Here is a 20,266-nt window from a genome sequence, read left to right as displayed (position 1 = left end):
ATAAAAACTACAACTCCAAATCATACAAATTATTTACATAAAACAATTTTTAAAATTTACATTATTTACATATTCAGCAGGAATAATATAAACAACATGTTGACTATTGGAATTATAACTCTGTTTTGTCTTTTGTGGTTACATTATAGAACTATGTACAGGCGGGCCCCACTCGTACACGGGTTATGTTCCCTGGCGCCGCCACAAAGCGGAAATCGCCAAAAGGCGGAACCGGTGATTTTCAGTTTTTGCGCATGCGCAGACTTGCAGTCCCCCCATTCTGCGCATGCACAAATTCTGTCGCTTCCCCGTTCTGTACATGCGTGTCTTCGGGTGTCCCCATTGTGCGCATGCGCACACATGGCGGCCCCCATCTCGGTACCGCCGCATTTGCAGATCGCCGAGAAGCGAAGCGCTTCTTTTATTTAGTATAGCTCAAATCTTACTAAGTACCAAACTAAGTACCAAACCAGTTAGCATAGCCCTTTTGAGGAATTAATTCATAAAGTATTCACCCTAGTGATGATGTCACAGACTTTTGTTTGGTTTTGATCATTAATTTTTCCTGTCTCTTCGGGTAATACAAAGCATACAATAGGACCCCGCTTCTCGGCGATCCGCCAATACGGCGGTACCGAGAAGGCGGCCGCCATGTCTGCGCATGCGCAGAACGGGGACGCCCGAGGCCGCGCATGTACAAAACGGGGGTGCGGTCGAGTTCGCGCATGCACGGAAGGGGGGACTACAAGTCTACACATGCACAGAAGCTGAAAATCGGCGGTTCTGCTTTTTGACGATTTTCGCTTTTCGGCGCCAGGGAACGTAATCCGCCATACGAGCGGGGCCTGCCGGTACATAGTTCTGATGCTTCTGAATTGACTTCACATTTAGGGTCTACGATTCACATACATATAGCAAGTGGGTAAGGCAGTCTGTGACGATCGGGGGTTAATCAGGCCAATAATAAAGGTAGTATGCCCGGCTGATTAACCCTAAATCGTGTTGGGACAGAAGGGGTTAAAAGCCCATACATATTGTTTGGGGTCCCCCACACATACATAAAGTGTGTGTGTGTGTGTGTGTGTGTGTGTATATATATATATATATATACATATATATATATACATATATATATTATATATATATATATATATATACATACTGTATTTTACTTATATTTTAAAAGGTACCACCAGGAAGCTGTTCCTGTGCCCAGCAAGGAATGTATTAACATGCTTATATGTTAAGAGTAAGGAAATTAACATTAGACAGGAGATGCCACTTGGGGGGGTGTAATCCTGGGCTTTGAAATGCTTAGCAGGATTCAAAGGTGTTAACCTCTTGTTAACAGGAAAGACCAAATAATTTGTTAGCCCTTCCATGCTAATTGAAGCCCCAATAATCTTAGATCAAAAGGGTCCCAATTTGGCCTAGCTAGACTGAGCGGCATTCAGGAAGAAAACAGGATGAAATATGCTAAGTAGCAAGTGGCCAGGTGAGGGAAGATGAAATTTCTGTTGCACATGCTCTGTGCAAACCATGAAGCCACTTTTGCCAGAAGTTCCTAGCATGGGCAGAACAGGGATTGGTGGGTTAAATGTTCCCACGGAGGGGATTGGGCTCACATGTTAGGGATAGGACTGTAAACTCTATAACCATGCCTGTCGAGTTATTCCCAGTGTGGCGATTCATGATTTCTTCAAGCGTGGTTCAAGATCCCATCCAAGTACAGCGGCAGCGGTTCCAGAATGCAAGGGGTTAAAACATCATAACCAAGGATTTACCCCTACTTCAGGAATTCGTTAGCGCTGGGGATCTCAGAACGAACCAGAATAAACTTTTTACATTTGATGGAAATATCAGGCAGGCAAGTTGCGCCCTAACCAAAGGATTGTAACCCAGAAACTTTGTTTCTTCATCTTTCGTTCAAAGGACAATTTATTTCGTTTCCCCATCCCAGTAAGTGTATTCTGAGGTTATCGTGTGTTTGTCTATCAAGGAAATAAATGACAATTTATTTTGCCCTCCTTGTTGCGTTCAATCGAGAATCCCAAAAATATAAAGTGTTGATAAGTTCTGGTCCACCATGACACAGACAACACTACTTAAATGCTTTCCTTTTGAGATACAGTAGAAGGTGCCCTTTAAGATTGTCTTGTTTCTTCCAAATGCGCTCCATTCCATCTTCATTCTCCTATAAATTTAATTCAAAAAGTTCCCGTCTATTGATACTTGCTGGTTGATTTCTTATAGTTCTTTTCCATTTATTTCGATCTTCACAGTGTTGACTCATTTGTTGAAAATCACTTTGGTCTTGCTGAGATTCATATGGAGGCCCACCTTCTCCTTTGCTTCGGTGACCTCTCTGATTTGTTGCTTGAGGGCTCCTGGACTTGTTGCAACACTAACAAGGTCATCTGCAAATCGTAGGTGACAATATTAACCGTTGATTTTGATTCCTTTTTTTTCCGTATTCAATGTCTTGAAGAATTCTTCAAGTGTTGCTGTGAAAAGCTTTGGTGACATGGTGTCTCCCTTTCGCACTTCCTTGCTGATCCTCATCTTGCTTGTATCTTCATTTAATGTAATGGTTGATGTGGCATTCTCATAAATGTTCCTTATAATATCAATGTACGCTTCTTCAACACTTTGTCTTCTTAATGCCTTTAAAACCGGTGAGGTGTACACAGAATCAAATGCTTTTTTTTTGACCCTACGAATCCAAAGACAAGTGGTAGATCGTATTCATTACTACAGGAAATCACATCCTATACGACATGGATGTGGTTCATTTTGATGTATCCACTGCAAGATCCCGCTTGTTCTCTAGGTGGGCAAAGCAGTCTGTTGCAGTTGATTAGTAAGCATCTTCGTAAAAAATCTTGTAAGTGATTGGAAGTAGACTGATTGGTCTGTAGTTTGAGGTCTGATGTGTCGCCTTTTTTGTGGATGAGATAACCAAGATATTGTTCAATTGTTCTGGAGAGTTCCTGTTCTTCAAGTAGCATGTTAAGAATTTGAGGATTTTCTGTAATTCTGCCCCAGATTAATTCAAGGTTTCAGTTGTAATTCCATCCAGGCCCAGGGGCCTTCCCATTTTTCATGGATTTTATTTGCCACTTCTTCTGAAAGGACACATGGGACATCATTGGTGGTTTCTTCTCACTCTGTTGGACTATGCCATGTTATCTGTATGCTCATACAATTTCACGTAGAAGTCCTTAACTGTTTTTAAAGTACACAGTCATTTATTGTTAATCCATTGTCTAGTTTGATGATTTTGAAGAAGCAAATCATCGCACTGAAATCACAGCTTCGTCTTCTTTAAGCTTTAGTTATCTTCAATTGTCTTCTTCACCATATCACAGTTACATTTTCTGTTATACGCTTGCGGATTGCCTTGCACAACTCTGCATATTCAATTCTTGTTCTTTCGTCTTGGGATTGCTTCATTTCTTTTTGTCTCCTAATTAATTGTTTTGTCTCATCTATGTTCTTAAACCTGTTTCTTGTTGGTGATTCTGCCACAGTTTTCTGCGCTTTTAACTACAATCTTAATAAGTTCTTCATTACCAAACAGTTAAGTGTTTCGGTGCATTTTGAGCAAGCTAAAGCAATGTTTCAGCTCTCGTTGAAATTATTCGCCGTTGTTCTTGGGTTTTTGAAGCTGATTTTTCCCCCCTTTTTCATCAGGTTTCTTTTTTCAATTTCGAATTCTGATGTAATTTGCAATGAACCAATTGGTGATCACTCCTTGTGTCAAAACGGTTAAGGATTGTGCAGTCTTCAATCACGTATTTGTTGTTAGTTAGGATATAGTCAATTTAATTCTTGATTACATTAGGTCCACTCCATGTCCATTTTCTGTTTGGATTCTTCTTAAAAAATGAATTAATGATGTAAAAGTTTTTCCATTCAGCAAATTCCACCAATATGTCTCCTCGTTCATTCCTTTTGCCGTAACAATACTTAACTAATGCTTTGTCTTTCTGCTCGGCACAAATCTTTGTATTGAAATCTCCCATAATGATCCAGAGATGACAGTTTCCTTTGTTGTCAATTTGGTTGATTTCATGGTGGAAGTCTTCTACTTCATTGTCTGTGTGACGATGTTTGGCATGCACTTTTATTATGCTTTGTCAACTGAATTATGATTTTTGCTGTTTCCGATGAGCTTTCAGAGTCCACTATGTTGTTTCTCCATCTCTTGTTAACCATAAAGCCTACTCCCCTGATTCTTCCATTTTCTGTGCCTCTGTAAATAGAATAGTTGTTCGCTTTTGAGCTCAATGAGGTCTTCATGCTTTTTTTCTTAATTCATCAAGGCAAAAAATATCCCATTTCATCCTTTTAAGTTCGTTGTCCAGTTCTTGCATTGCTGCTTCACTGGTGAGAGTCCAGTAGTTGTGTGTAGCCAGATTGAGGTTTGAATGACAGTTTTGTTTAACCTCTGGGGGATTCGTAGCACCATCATGCCGTCTTCCTGAATACTATCAAGTCCAGGGACAATCTGGCACCTGGAGAATGAAGGCCATTGCTTTTTGGTTGGTGTTTTGCATATTTGGGGGCTGAAGCCTTACTTGCCATGCCGGCCTCATTTTAGCATGTTGGCAAGAGTCTTTCTCACATTAGCCGGTGCCACTATACATCTTCTTGAACACCCATTGCCACAAATCCATCTCACTGCCTCAAAGTGGTGGGAGGCACCACTTTGTGGCAAGAAGCTAAGGATTTGTGGGAAGATTGGGGCGCCCGATGGGGCGGGAGATGGGCGTGGGGGGGGTGTGTGCAGTCACGGCTGTCCCGTGTGTACATGCCCTTCCCTCCGGTCCCCTTGCCCACGGCGCTCCCTTGGTTGCCTGCGCGGTGCGGGAGATGGGTGCGGGGGGGAGGGGGAAGCCGCCTGTTCGGATCGGCGGCCGTTCCACTCTCCCTCCCCCTTCATCTCCTGTCCACTGTGTGTGCGTGTGTGTCTGTGACACGGTGTGTGTGTGTCTGGGACACTGTAGGTTGAGGGACAGGAGCTGCGCATGGGGGGGGGGGTCCAGTACTGCACATGGGAATAGGGGGGGTGAGGGCGGAACCGAGAAAGAGAGGGGGAGCGGAGAAATAGGGGGGAGCGGAGAAACAGACAGGAGGAGTGGAGAGAGAGGAGGGAGCGGGACATTTTACTCCCGGGCAACGCCGGGTCTCTCAGCTAGTGTGTGTGTAGGTGTGTGTGTGTGTAGGTGTGTGTGTAGGTCTAGGTATGTAGGTGTGTGTGTGTAGGTCTAGGTATGTAGGTGTGTGTGTGTAGGTGTAGGTGTGTGTGTGTGTGTGTGTGTGTGTAGGTGTGTAGGTGTGTAGGACACGTCACACGCGTCATTTTTATGTACAAAGCCTAAGACATATCTAAAAACAAACCTCTTTAAGAAAGCTCCGCTGCCTGATGCTATGCATTGCGCTTGCAGTGTGTGTGTGTGTGTGTGTGTGTGTATATAAATAAATATATTTGGAATACAAGTTTTTTCCCCCCCAAAATAAGTTAAGTAAACGTTTTTGTTTTTTTCGATGAGTTTAATTTTTCATAGACAATTGACAATATGTCCAGATTTTAAGCCAAGGGTTTTTTGTGGTCATATTATTTAAAAAAAAAAAAGTTATACTGAGTGAAGTAAGATTACAGAATCACTGTAGAAGTTTAAAATTAACATATATTTTTTTTTTTTTTTTTTTTTAGGAATAATTATTTGTTTTAAGATTTTTTTTTTTACATCTTTTATATTAATGACACCAGTAAAAAGATGACAGTTTAAATGTATTAAACAGCTAATGGCATTGCATCGATGCAGTATAAAGGTAAAACATATTTGTACGGAGATGCTGGAGATGGAACAGATCTCTTTTACAAATTGGAGGAGTCCGATGTCTTTATAGATTGTTGTTTAGACTCAAAAGTTTTTTTCCTCCGCATAAAAATAAAAAGTGGAGGATGGTAGTTAAGCAGTGATAAGTAGAGAAAGATTGTGCAAAAAAAACAGGTTATTTGTATTGATAGCTATCCATGGCCAGGACGCTACTAAAATAAGTGAATTTGTTTTTAAGGTCAAAGGTTTATATGGAAGGAATACAGTAGTTAAGAAAAAGAAAAGTATTTTGACATTAGAAATAAATGGTTATTAATAATGAATACATTAATTTTTATTTTGTTTTATAGGGAAGATTTTAGAGATGTTTTTGGTCAAAGTTTTATTTTAGTTATTAAGGTTTTTCTGTTCAGACTCATGACAGGAAACTGACTGTTTTGTTTTTGTAAATGAACATGTCCTGTATGATTTTCAAGCAGCAGGAAGATTGCAGCAGATATAAAAACAGTTGCAGGAAAAAAATTGTATATTTTACCACAACAAATATGGTTATAAAACATACATATTTGTTGGGGGGGGAGATATATTAAACATATTAGGGATATTAATTATAATTAATTATGATTGGTAATTAAAATATTGAGGAAAGAATAGAGAAATGTTCGAGATTCTGCAATATTATTATTATTAACATTTATGTTATCTGCTGGGGATCCAGTAGTTTTTTCATGTTATATATCATCCACAGTCAGCGGGGATAGTTGAAAGGATGAATAGGACATTGAAATCAAGATTTAAAAAGATGCTAGCAATATACGGTAAACACTTCATTATTTACCATGAGTTCTTATGTTTATTCGAGCAACACCCAATGTGAAAACACAGTTAACGCTTCATGAGTTAATGACTGGAAGGCAAATGACTAGTTTTTCTATCAGATACTCAATGTTTGTCTGTATTGCAAAATCAGTTAGCTAAACTTTTATATTTTGCAGCAGATAACATGGCCCCCACAGAAAAAGGGGATTGCCAAGATAAATCCAATGTATAAGTTTCTTCCAGGAATGAAAGTTATAGTAAAAAGTTTCCGAAAACCTGGCCCATGGTATGCAGGTTGGGATGGATCTTATATTATTCTCAAGAAAATGGGTCAAACAGTTCTGTAAATACAATGTGTTCATGCCAAACCCAAGGCAAATGTTTCAATGTTACTACACATTGATTCGTACAAGCTAGTTGTAAAGGTTAAAGTACAATGATTCAGTTCAGTTTTTTATGTTACATATGACTTTTAACATTGGAGGATGGACTGTACGAGTATTTGGATGTGAAGCATCCATGATACAGGAAGGACACGAGTCAATAACCGATTCAGAACAATATTCGGATGAACTCCTCTCAAAGAAACTTTTTACCTAAGAAAGAAGTATGAAGACGAAAGATCTGGAATTGAGGGATGTCAGTATACAGAACAATGACATTTATTGTTATATTCTGTACAGTATACTCGTTTCTTTGGGGACAGCAAAGGATTGTGAAACAAAATCTAATGTTGTTAGATGTATGCAATATTCTTATGAGTGTGTCTTTACAGGAATTGTAGGTGAAGAAAGCCAAGACACTGGGATTTGCAGAAGGATAGATAGAATTTATCAAATAATACAGGGAGTAGTAAGAGTAAATAATATAGAATGTTGGAGGATTTAATAGAACAACATTAGTGATAATCAGGTTAAACGTGCAGACTATGATTCTCAAGTAAATTGTTTGATACCCAGCAATGTGTATAATCAATTAACTATTGATGTACAGGTAACCTTGGAAAAGGAATGCCAGATGTTACACAGTACTTCCATTATAATGCCATCAGAAATAACAGGAGCAAGGTATATAACAAATAATATTGAAGGGAGTAACTGTTCAGCAACGATTAATAGTTACCCATAGCATCCATCTGGGTTCCAAATTTCAATACCCATCCCCAACAAATAAGGTATAGAATGAAAAAGTATGTATCAAGATGGTCACCAGAAGTAGAAAATGTTGCAGTAGTTCATACTGATCGGAATGATTGGTTAAAATGGAAAATAATAGGGATGGTATGTGTTAATACAGTAAAATGTATGGAAGTATTATCTGACAATACGATTATGATAGATTTGGATATATAATATAATTTGACAAATCTTTAATAAGGTACGGAATTTCACTCAGGAATGTATAGTTAGATCAGGAGAAGGATCTCAGCTTCAAATAGAATTAAAGGTAAATATTGAGACAGTGTAGATTTTTGGGTGATAAAACTGGTATTAGTCTTTTACTGGAAGACCTATGATAATGGAAGCTGAGAGGGAACATTTATATCTCTTTGTTCTGAGGGTATAAGAATCACTCTGAATATAGCATAAGTTACTCCCTTCTTAGATACTGAAGACTAACAGATGTATCTAATAATATGTGTCCTTGCTACATAAAACGCTGAAGCCGATTGAAGAAATAAAAGACTTTTGATTTGAACTGCAAACCTGATTCCGGAGTATTACACCGCAAAGACTTTTCTAACAGATATGTGTGTGTGTGTTATATATATATATATATATATATATATATAGATACACACACACATAGTAAATAAGACCTAATTACTAGATATACCTGGAGACATAACCCGAACATTTGACAAATATACAAATGAGCATTAGAAGGGAGACCCTGCCCTGCTGAACACAAGTAAGGATGTTAGGAGAGAGTAGCATAGTTGTGTTCTGGGGTGAGATTTCACATGGGTCCATTAGATAAACCAAGAAACGTGGTAGAAAAAGAAAGGAACAACATTCCAGGGGTATGGACCAACGTGTCTAAAGGCTTGAGATGGCAGTAGACATAGGAGATAGAGAGGAGATCGCATTAAGCAGAGTGCAAGACGTGAGTAGTGACAGTGAAATATTAGACCTACTGTAGATGAAAGGAGAGGCAGAAACGTGGAAAGCTTTGAAGGAAAGAAGGAGACGTTTGTAATTCCTGTACAACTTTATAGTCAAAGTGATTTCAGGAGGGTGAAGTAGAGATTGGCGAGAGCCAGATGAGTAGCGAAGCAGTCATTGTTTTGAATAGGTGGTAGGGGTAGAAAGCGGTGATTCCGGAACATGCACTAATATAATGATGCAACAGTCAACACGGGACAGCAGTTTACATCTGCTGGTTTTTTTTGTAGTGAAAGTCACCACGGAACAGCAAGATTTAGCAAGAGTTCAAGTGAATGTAAAAAAGGAAAAATGTAATGTTTAAGAAATGTGCATCTGTAACAAGATAGATGATAGTGTTACTGCCCTTAATAGGAAAGGGTGCAATTGGTTCTGATTTCAGTAAGAAATGCAGTAGTTGAAGAATTTAAGTTCATACATTCCATTGTAGATCAGAGCAAAATATAATTCCATGTTTGGCAAATTTGTATTCTCTGAAATGACACTTACAGAAAGGGCAGGAAATGCATCCTCGTCTCTGCTCTGAATTTCATACAGAGACTTAGACTCCTCAATGGCTTGTTTCTCCCTACGCTCATCCGGAGACAGACCAAAGTGGACACTCTCTCGTTTGGAGTAATTAGAATCCTCACTTCGCTCCCTCTCGACCTTCCTGCAGACAGAAGGGAGACATCAAACTTAGTCACCACTTACTCCCATAAGTACATGGAAGCAATATCCATGTGTGAGCAGCTAGGAAAGAAGGTCATAAGAATTCTACAAGCAAACTTAGTTTCAAAGTCCTAAGATATCCTGTGCAGCATGTGTATGCTGCCAGATCTATCAATATTTAATAACAATGGTAACAATTATACATTTCCAGTAGGAGCAAACAGTATAAGCATATTGGGAAAGGCCATACAAAATACTCGCCCATTCACAGAAGATGTGCAAAGCTTGCATCAATAGTACTTTAAATGGACCATCACTATGAGAGAGGCACCGGTGATTGACAACCTGTGATAAGACAGCAGTACTGCAAATCTGAGTGAATAAATGTTTTTTTGCCAGCTATTCTGCACTGGTCAAGGTTTTTCTGTCAGTATTCTCCACTACAGTTGTTGCAAATATTTTCAGTGGACATGGGCAATGTATACGTTTTATACCACAAACACCAAATTGAGCAATTCTATGAGGAATGAACGGAATATGATCACGTGCTATGAAACTGGCATCCTGCATAAAGGCCTAAAGCCAAGGTCTTGACAATAAAACCTTGGTCTCAGAAACCAAGATGGGGAAACAGAGACTTGACTTTAAATCAACCTATCATAGATGTACATTTCAATGTATCATTTCAGGGAAAAATAAACAGCCTAATAATGAAAAACTCCAATCCAAGTTTCCACTTCAGCACTGTCTGATGCCCCCCGCCCCCCCCACCCCCGCATAACATATATGTGCTTACCTTCCAGGCACTTTTGGGGGAGTCCTGCTCCGGCCCTTAGTCTCACACTGGGTGGCTTGATCTGGTGATTGAGAAGAAAGCATGTGCTGCTTGTTTCCAGCAACTTGCTGCAGACGAGGGGGTTTTACTGGTTTACCAGAGCCCTTTTGTCCTCTGTAATCTTTCTCTAAAGATAAGAAACAGAAAATATCACTTTACGTCCAATACCAAAAACCACTCGCATGAAGACCACAACATTATTATTTTTTTTTAAAGTTTCTTACCAAGCTGCACACTTGGGCTACTTGCAGTAGCCTTTTTAATTTTTTTTCCTGCTACAGTGTTCCAGGTATCTGTACTAGTGCTGATTGTCTGTAGAAGTGGTTTAAGGTTTTTCAGTTGAACATCATGTCTACAAAAATAAATATTGAAACAAAAAATAAAATCTTGGTCACAGTGAAAGTAGAGTACAGGGACAGCCACATTTTATCTTCATCAGAAAAACACACAAAATAGTGTACAGAAATATTGCACACACATTCACGCTTCACACGGTCCAAAACTGCACTTTTAATTTAGAACACAAGACTCCAAAAAAACATTATTACCTCCAATCCATAAATAAAGCTTCTGGCTACACCTTTGATGCATAATAAGCAACACAATCCCAGTACTTGTTTATCAAGTATCTTGTACCTGAGCCCCTCCACACAAATATCAACATTGTGAGGAAGGAATTCCACACTAGTAATTGGTTGTTTCATAGAAGTCTGCATCATTATTCCTGGTAATTAGATTTGACTATTTTACAAAGCAGTGGGCATCGTATTTGATGAGATGACTAAAAAAACGATTATCCACCTGAGCTTCTGCAAAATGTTAGTTGTTTTTCTTGTGCCTCCTGACCTGACCGCTCCAATCAGAAGACAATTACAAATAAAGGAGGAAACTCCTTTTCACGAATACTGAAGAACCCTGCCACTGTTGCCATTAGGAAGGTTCTCAGACTAGCCAGCGTCACATGTGTACAGGCCGTAAATTGCTAATGCTGCCCTCTGACTCGAGACCTTAAGACCTCTGCTACCCTTTTGCATCAAAGGAATCACTGATATACCCCTGTCACTGCATTTCCCAACCATTCAACAGACATTCCTTGTAATTTCATAACCTAACAAATCCATCAAGGATGCCTGAATGAGCAGAATAACGCTGTCTGGTAAAGAAAAAAAAAATTCTTGGATCTTGTGAAATGTAAAAATTGGAAGCCATTAGCTTTCACCGAAAATAATTGTTTGGCTGCCTAATAATTTGTGAATTATCCTGGTGTTACGGTGGGGAGAAGGGGGGTGGGGAGAGGGGTTCACGTTTTTACACTGTAAATGCTGTGCTTTACTATGTATTACTGAAAGAAAGTAAATACAAATATCACTTGTGCGCACATTCACATGTCTCAGACAGGTCTGCAACCCCGCTTTTCACCATTTTCTCTTAGCATACAGTGCTTCCACTGCTGCCAAGGATTCTGGGTAAGGACATGTAAATAAGTGTATAGTGTCACCTTTTAAAAGAAAGGAAAAAATTGAGAGATTGCACGTTTAACATTTTCCGTTTCAGAGAGGCCGGCAACTTAATGCAAAGCCAGTCTATTCAGGGCTAAAGGACATAAAAACTGGAGTTTTTCTCATCGTTCCTCAGCCTTCCTAGTTGTTTGACAACAAGAAAACAACAGTACTTAAAGTGTTTAATACCTTTTTTTTTTTTAATTTAAAATATGGAAACTTACTTCTTCCCCATCTCCTCAACAAACACAACTACCGGTCCATTTTCCGCACCAACTTCTTGGATATGGGCATTATAAAACTTTCCACCAGGTTCTAAACGAACCTGCAAACAAAATAAGTCTTTCAAAATGGGTTTCCATTATCATAGAAGGCTGGCATTCTAAAGATTACCATGTGGTGTTAGTAGCAGTGGTTCGTAGACATTATTTTTTATATTTAAGACTTATTTCACGGTGATTTCCCAAGTATTTAAAGACAGAAATGTACAGCAATGACGAAAAACAATCCACACAAAACATGAGCGTATCATATTGTGTCTACACCACAACACAATTCAAAACAAAGGTTACCAAGTACTGAATTATATAACGAACATAGGGGAAATTCGCTAACCTCCTATATAGGTTATCGCACCGCAACCCCACATCAACTGCAATTCAAGTGTGATAACCGATGTTGGAGGTTAGTGAAACCGGGCGATAGTCCCTGAAACCTTCACACATTTATACAATATTATATTTGATCATATTCAGTCCAATATAACCAGATGTTAGGCTGCCATATGCTACAGTAGTACAAGTATTACAAGTTAATATAGCCACTACATTCCATGTGTTTGATTGCGCACCCTCACATGCCATACTCACTTGGCATTTGTCCCCAACAGAATACTGCATGCCAGCTGCGATGGAGAAGTCAAGTTTTTGCTGATCTGTAAACACAAAATAGAAAAGTGTTAGCTTTAGGGTGCTCTTGTTTTCTGGTTAATGTGAATACACAGAAGTAGTCAAGCAACTTTGGTTCTGCATAAAATCGATTGAAAGGCCATTTTGAGACTCTGCCTACTGTTAAACTTGCTGCTAATTAACAAAGGATTAAAGAAAACAAACAAACACAAAAGAATTTAAAAACAAATAACCTTTGTAAGGTATAGTGGGCACACACAGCTGAGAGTGCAAAACAAACATGTGACCCAATACTGTAATGTTAGCAAGACACGCACTAATGAACAGATGTTAATAGCAGTCATTGTCTACCATGTATACGATTCTGCACCTCGCATCCATTGCAGCAAAATGCATAAATTACACAAATCCATACATCCCTGAAACGCAGCTTTGCTGTGCATATTCTGTCCTTAAAGCAGCAGTTCAAGCAATATCCTATGTGTTTTTTTTTTTTAAATAAATCAGTTCTGTACTATGAGAAAATACTTGTAGCATTAAAAAAAAATTAATGTTTTAAAGACAGTTTTAATGTTTCTAATGTAAGAAGCATTTCCAAAGTGACAGCCCCCTTCCCCTTCTGATAGGCTCTGGCTCTTGAGCCCCGCCTTCTCTCTAGCATTGAACCAATTGTATCTAGTAACTGCCTAGTCACTCATATTCTAGGAACTACATTGCCCAAAATGCTGTGCAAGAACTGAATTAAAAAACCCTGAGCAAGCAACCTATTACCGTTGATTACAGGAGAACAAATCGATCTGCAGCTTAGCTAAACACTTATCAGTGTGCAGATTGTATTAATGCACATATTGATTAAAATAAATATATATATATATATATATATATATATATATATATATAAACACACAAAAAAGACTGACAAGATCCCTATATTAAGCACTCACAATAAGCCTGTAATAACTAAATCAAAAAAGAAAACAAAAAAACCTGGAACCATGAGTCAGCAGTGAAAATGCGTCAAAGATTTTAATAAGAAGCAGTGAAACACACTAACATAAAAACATACATAAACTAATGGTAACCTAACAAAAAATAAATAGCAAGAAACGATATGAGTATATACAGTATCAACACATGCTAAGTAAAAAACTGAACTAATGAGCCAAAAAACATATCTCAGTAAATATCCAATAAATAAATGGAAAGATACAAATCAGCCAATAAAAGAACAGACACCCCTTAATAATCCTAACTACCAGAAAATAAGAAAAAAGAAAAGCTAAATACTAAACTCCTAAACTAATATTCAAATCAAGAAAAACTGATAGAAACAGAAGAAATATATAAATTACAATAAACTTATATACTAAAAATATAGTACACAGAAACCAAGGGGGAGACACGGGGGAGAAAAAAGATGGAAAAAAAACTCATACCCTGGGCAAACATAGCATGAGAAAAATAGTACACATATCCATGAACAAATGAAGGTGCATGAGAGGATCCACAAAAAATACTGATGGCAACAAGTGCTAAATTGAATGTGGAAAAAACAGTCCCATAACGATAAAAGCCCTAATGACAAGCAGGGAAATACTCAGCTCCTAATGGAGATGATGAGTCCATAGGAATCCTGATGGTAGAGATTTCCTCCAAATGTCCATATGTCAGGATGGTAAATAAAATTCACAGGGGGTGCACCCAAAAAAGTTCATCTTGCAACAAATAGTGACATGGGGGTAACCAAGAGACACACTCTACTAGTTTCGCCCAGCGGGGGGCTTCATGCCGGAGTGATTAAGAAGTTTAGTGGAGGTGTGCAGATATTTATACAGGAACAGGAGGAGTTGCAGTGCTGCCTCCCTAGGTTGTCAACCAATCACAAAGTTGCATCGGAGCATAGGCGTCATCAAAGCAGCTGCCAGAGATATAGGTGTAATGAAAAGGTGTCTCTCTTGGTTACCCAATATATATATATATTTTTTTCCCCAGACGGCAGCTTGAACTGCAACTTTAACATTTAAAAGCAACCTGGAAACGTTGCAGAACTAGTTAACCATCATAAACCTTCTAATCTAGCAAATTATCTAAAACCATTCCCTAGAAAACAAATTGAATCAGATCCCCCTAGATTTAGGTTATTTTTTTTAAAAAAAAACCTAGTCTATATTCTTTTTCTACTGAACCCCCATAATTTAGATGTCGTACCTCATTTCCAGCAATCTCAGAACATTATTTAAAAAACACAGACATAGTGTAGTACTGTTGTACTGTATTTCATTTGCACACCAAGTGATCTGTGGCAAGTCTGAAGCGCTTATTCCCATTGTGTTATATTATTATGCTATTATTTATTATAGCTTTTATATGATTATAGCTTTATTTATATAGCGCTTCACAGCAGTAATACACGTGACATAATATATACCACATATAAGCGCTTCAGACATGACAGTAACAATAGGAAAAGGAGTCCCTGCCCCAAAGAGCTTACAATCTAAGTGGTAATTAGGGAGAATTTGCAGAAACGTAGGTGGGTGTTGCGGTAAGTGTGTCTGCAAGCGCAATGTATAGCATCAGGCAGCGGAGCTTTCTTAAAGAGGTTTGTTTTTAGATAGGTCTTGGGCTTTGTACATAGAAATGGCGAGCGTGACGTGTCCAGGCGATGTGGGGGCTGGAGGAGGAGACGCTCCCATTCAATGTTCGGGTGAGAGGCCCGTGACGTCACGTGATTGGCTCGCCCTCATTGGCTGAACCGCACGCGTGACCCGGCCGCCGCGCGGCATATTCAAACAAATCAGTTTGCCTTTGCCATCAGGGCGCGCAGTGTGGGAGAAAGAAAAGCCACCGTAAGAGAGGGCAGCTGCCAGTGCAGAGCCAGACTGAGTGAGCCAGGTCTCAGTTATAGCAAAGAGAAGCAGGGAGTGAGAGAGAAAGAAGTCATGCACAGAGAGGAACTTGTTAGAAAGGGAGCGAGCATTCCAAAGGGCACAGGAGAAAGGGAGAGAGGAGGGAGGGTGGCAGGGGATGGGTATGAGGTTAGAGGGGTTTACTCCACGAGGTGGTGAAGTTGCATTTTGCAGGCGAGGACCAGAGCATGTAGAAATCAGACAGGGACCAGGAATGGGAGAAATATCCAGAGAAGCAAGAAGGAGAAGCAAGGCAAGAAAGCGAATGTGTGAGAAGGACTTGTCGGGGTGTATTTTCCCGGCGCCCCCCTGCCAGCTGTCCCCCTCTCCGCCCCTTACCTCGGCTCCGATGTTCTGGGCATCATGACGCCGTGTTGCCATGGCGCCGCGTCTCTAGACGCCTTCTGGGCCAAGGTAAGTGCAGTTTACAGAGGCCTTCGCCGCTACCCTGGCCATATATTAAGTGCCTTCGGGAAGTGGGCGGGGCCTCTGTAAACCCCACCCCCTCCCCCACAGACAGACAATCTCCCACCCCCCAGTTTGCGCACCCCTCTTTTAGAGCATGGGGCGTAGATAGGAAAGAAGTTTGTATGAGCGATATAAGGCTTATAGAAAGAAAAGTGTCTTTGGAAAGAAGTGAGGTTAGAGCGAATATAAATAGCAGAGGAGGCATGGCAGTGTTGCAAGTTCAGTGTTGAGTCGCCTGAGGGCTGGCACTAAAAATGGACTTACAATAAGGGCAATGTGCAAAATTATAGAAATTCAATATATGAATGGTGGTGCTGCAGAGTGAAGCAAGCTGCGTCTTGAGCCATGTGTATTACTGCCGTGAAGCACTATGTTCCTGGACGGCGCTATTTAAATAAAGATATACATTCACGCAAGTCATTTTGGCCCATGTTTATGAAGGGTTTGTCTTCTTAAGACACTTTTCAGACTCAGAAGACACCATATAAGTGAATAAACTGGAAGGTGTCTTCTGTATCAGGTCTACTTAGTAAAAATTGGGCGAGATCTCTGTGCCATAGTTTCCTACTATTAGATTGGTAGTACGAATAACACAGTTTCTGTCTCAGAGGTAGCTAATATATGGAAGCGATATGTGCTACGTACATGGAGGTTATTATTATTCAATAGCTTAATCACTACAAGCATCCACATACTGAAGCATCTCTGAGCAAAAACCTGTATTGTACTACTTGGGAACCTATATCAATATGACCTTTGTTAGCCAAAAGTCTCACAAAAAAAATGAATCGCAGCCAAATGCTCAGTAGAACAGTAGAACAGTCAGACAGACCGAGAATAGACTTCTACACCCAACGTTCTGTTTTTCAGGTGTTCCCTTAACTCCGATAAGCACTGGGTTCAAAACATACTGGACAAAGTGATTACAGAGATGGCTGCATTACAAAGGATTTAAAAAAAAAAATTAAAAGTAGAACAGGGGGTGCCATGTTGCAATTTGGCGATGTCGTTTTTGGTACAGGAAATTCCAAGCACCATACACATCATTTTTAACCGATACATCACTGCAAAGGGAACACAGCTACAAAGGAAAACCTTATATTAAAAAAAAAATATCACACTTGTCTAAGAAACGGTCTAGTTACAAAGAAATTTTCTGGGCAGACGATTATGGGGATAAGGGGTCCCCGCTATAGAAGAAGCTTAGAAGCAGAGAAAAAATTCTAATACATATAATGATAAGATTTATTAGACCAACTAGGACTGAACCAAGAAGAACACAAACTGGTCTGTGTGTGAATTAAGTATTGGCTTGTAGAGGGAGAAAAGCAATGTAAGAGGTTGGTTACCAATAGATAATCCACTATTATCGATCTATAAGGCCTTGATATGATGATCTAATGATAAAAAGAAACTCACATAGCATGCAAATGGATGAAATGAACAGTGCTATTTATCAGACATACAAAGGCTTATGCAGAGGATAGAGAAAGGAAATAGCGCCATCTTTTGGCGAAAATAGGCAGGCGAGAAGCTTGTCCTGGCGAGACCATGGCGGGCAATTCAAATTCGCCAGACGTGTGGCGAGAAGCGTGATTTCGCCAATGCTGAAACACGCACGATTCCAGTAGCTCCGATGCGCATGTACGCGTCAATCGGAGCTACTAAATGGCGCGTTCAGGGGAAATTTTGCCCGCCAACAAAAGTTGGCTGTATTGTGGGCAAATACAGCGCGCCACTACATGGCGAGTTTCACGCCAAGTGAAACTCGCCTAAATAGCAATTTAAAGCACACCGTGCTAACGGAGTACTCTGCATAGGACCAAATGTATTGCCAATCCTGCAGTGAATTTCAGCCTTTCTGGGAGGTACTTCTCTGCATAAGCCCCACAGTATGTTGAAGTTGCAAAAAAGAGACCACCCTAAAACCAACCCATATATTTATTTCTATGCACCTGCTGGTATCATAAAGATGGCATTAATTAAAAGGTTCTGCATGTGTTTAAAAAAATTATATTAATTAGCACCTTTTCATTCAAAAGTGCTTTATAATAGTACCACTAGGTTGAGACATCACATCCTCCCCCTCCCCCTCCCCCCATCAAAAGTGTAGAGGGAAGGAAGCAACAATTTTACAATGAATTATAATTCGCTGATATTAACCCTTTGAGTGCCAGAGGGCCAGAATGCCCAGTCCCCTCCTGCACTCGCAATCAGGTGACCGCTTCGTCACAATGATGGAACAGAAAGGGAGGAGTCATCCCACTTCTGCCCGCCATCATTGGAGATCGTATCCTGAGCCCTAAGAGAACGAGCATTTTTTATACATAGCTACTACATTGTGGAATATCGGGTTAAGGGTTAAGTAGCCAAGTTGAAAACCGAACCTACCAAACAGGTATAGTTCAAAAATAGCCCCTCAATCTTGGGATATTGCCCATAGCATGTGCAACATGAGTTTTAACATTATCTCACCTCTTTGGGATTTCAGCCAAACTTCATACTCAACATTTCTGTAAACGGCTGGATTAAGTGAATGCAGAACATGTCGGGGAACAGCGGGATTTCCATTCTTTCTCTGCTGATTCTGCATAAGAAACAAAATAGCACAGGCGCCCAAATTACATGTCAGCACTACCACTACGGGGAGATATTTATATATATATATACACATATCTATATCTATAGATATATATATACACACACACACACAAATATATTTCAATTTCTGGAACAAAACACATTTAGATATTCAAGCTGTGGGACCTTCAGGAACCACAGAAATTGAATGGAACGCACACAGCAGTGGCTCAGCATACAGTACCTGTGAAAGAAAAATTTCCGCTTCCAAGGCAACAAATGTTAGTCCTTTGAACATCAATATGGTTTATTACTAAACAGTAATGAGTCTTCCTTCTCCACAGAGAGGAAACGTTAAACTAATACAAGCACACACAAACACATTGTTATGCTATGTACTAAAGCCCATTTCTTTGTGGGGGCGGTGGGGATAAGACTCCGTATATAAAGAGCTGCTTTAGGACAGCATACAAACAGAAAGATTCTAATTCAACGTTGACACTGTGGTCGCAAATCAAACAAGGGGACTAAATGGGGAGCCATTCACAGCATATATAAAAAAGCATACGCAGAGTCAAAAATGTAAACTCACAGTAAATTAAAACATGCCTTCCCTGTAAAAAGAACACAACCATCAAGATTCTGTTCCTGTGGTGACAAATGACTCCTCTATTTACATGACCTCACAAATGACTCCTGGGTATCATTTGTGATGTAGCAAAATGTGGGTACTTAAGGCTTGTTCTACAGTAGGTGCGGGCGTGCGACGCACTTTTTGTGTGTATGGTCCGTGCTGCCGGGAGCAACAGGCTGGGAAGGTACTGTGTGTGTCAGTGTGTGTCACTGGGTAACTGTGTGTATGGGTGTATAGATTGTGTGAGTTAATAATTTATTAAATATTATTTAAAAAAAAAAAAATGACATGTATGAATAAAAATTATTTTTATTGTGCAATGTTGATAAACACACACACACACACACACACACACACACACACACACACACACACACACACACACACACACACACTGCAAGCGCAATGTATAGCATCAGGCAGCGGAGCTTTCTTAAAGAGGTTTGTTTTTAGATATGTCTTGGGCTTTGCACATAAAAATGACGCGTGTGACGTGTCCAGGCGATCCGTGGCCTGTGGGGGCTGGAGGAGGAGACGCTCCCATTCAATGTTTGGGAGCGAGGTCCGTGACGTCACGTGATTGATTTGCCCTCATTGGCTGAACCGCACGCGTGACCCGGCCGCCGCACTTGTTCTATAGTAGGTGCGGGCGTGCGACGCACACTTTTTGTGTGTACGGTCCGTGCTGCCGGGAGCAACAGACTGGGAAGGTACTGTGTGTGTGTGTGTGTGTATATATAGATTGTGTGAGTTAATAATTTATTAAATATTATTTAAAAAAAAAAAAATGACATATATGAATAAAAAATTTTTTTATTGTGCAATATTGATACACACACACACACACACACACACACACACACACACACACTGCCAAAAAAAAAAAACTTTTTCCTGTCTTCTCCACGCTCACTAACATGCGCACGTACGGCCATATTATATATAGAAAGGC

General features: G+C 39.8%; 1 protein-coding gene across 2 annotated transcripts in view; it reads right to left on the bottom strand.

The window, feature by feature from the left end:
• Positions 1–20,266, bottom strand: part of OTUD4 (OTU deubiquitinase 4) — a 62,492-nt gene that overhangs the window by 16,560 nt on the left and 25,666 nt on the right. Inside the window, exons 9-14 of one of the 2 annotated variants that reach the window (XM_075614188.1) lie at positions 18,576–18,687; positions 12,685–12,749; positions 12,040–12,140; positions 10,541–10,668; positions 10,278–10,443; positions 9,320–9,482 (exon numbers count right to left, since the gene is read on the bottom strand). In XM_075614188.1, the coding sequence (XP_075470303.1) occupies positions 9,320–9,482; positions 10,278–10,443; positions 10,541–10,668; positions 12,040–12,140; positions 12,685–12,749; positions 18,576–18,687 (735 nt within the window). The remainder of the gene's footprint in view (positions 1–9,319; positions 9,483–10,277; positions 10,444–10,540; positions 10,669–12,039; positions 12,141–12,684; positions 12,750–18,575; positions 18,688–20,266) is intronic. The other variant, XR_012803845.1, reaches the window with a different exon arrangement.

The sequence above is a fragment of the Ascaphus truei genome, chromosome 1 (assembly GCF_040206685.1).
Source record: "Ascaphus truei isolate aAscTru1 chromosome 1, aAscTru1.hap1, whole genome shotgun sequence".
In the NCBI taxonomy this organism is placed as follows: Eukaryota; Metazoa; Chordata; class Amphibia; order Anura; family Ascaphidae; genus Ascaphus; species Ascaphus truei.
Note: the sequence above shows the minus strand (reverse complement) of the source record. Positions and strands in the feature narration are given on the sequence as shown.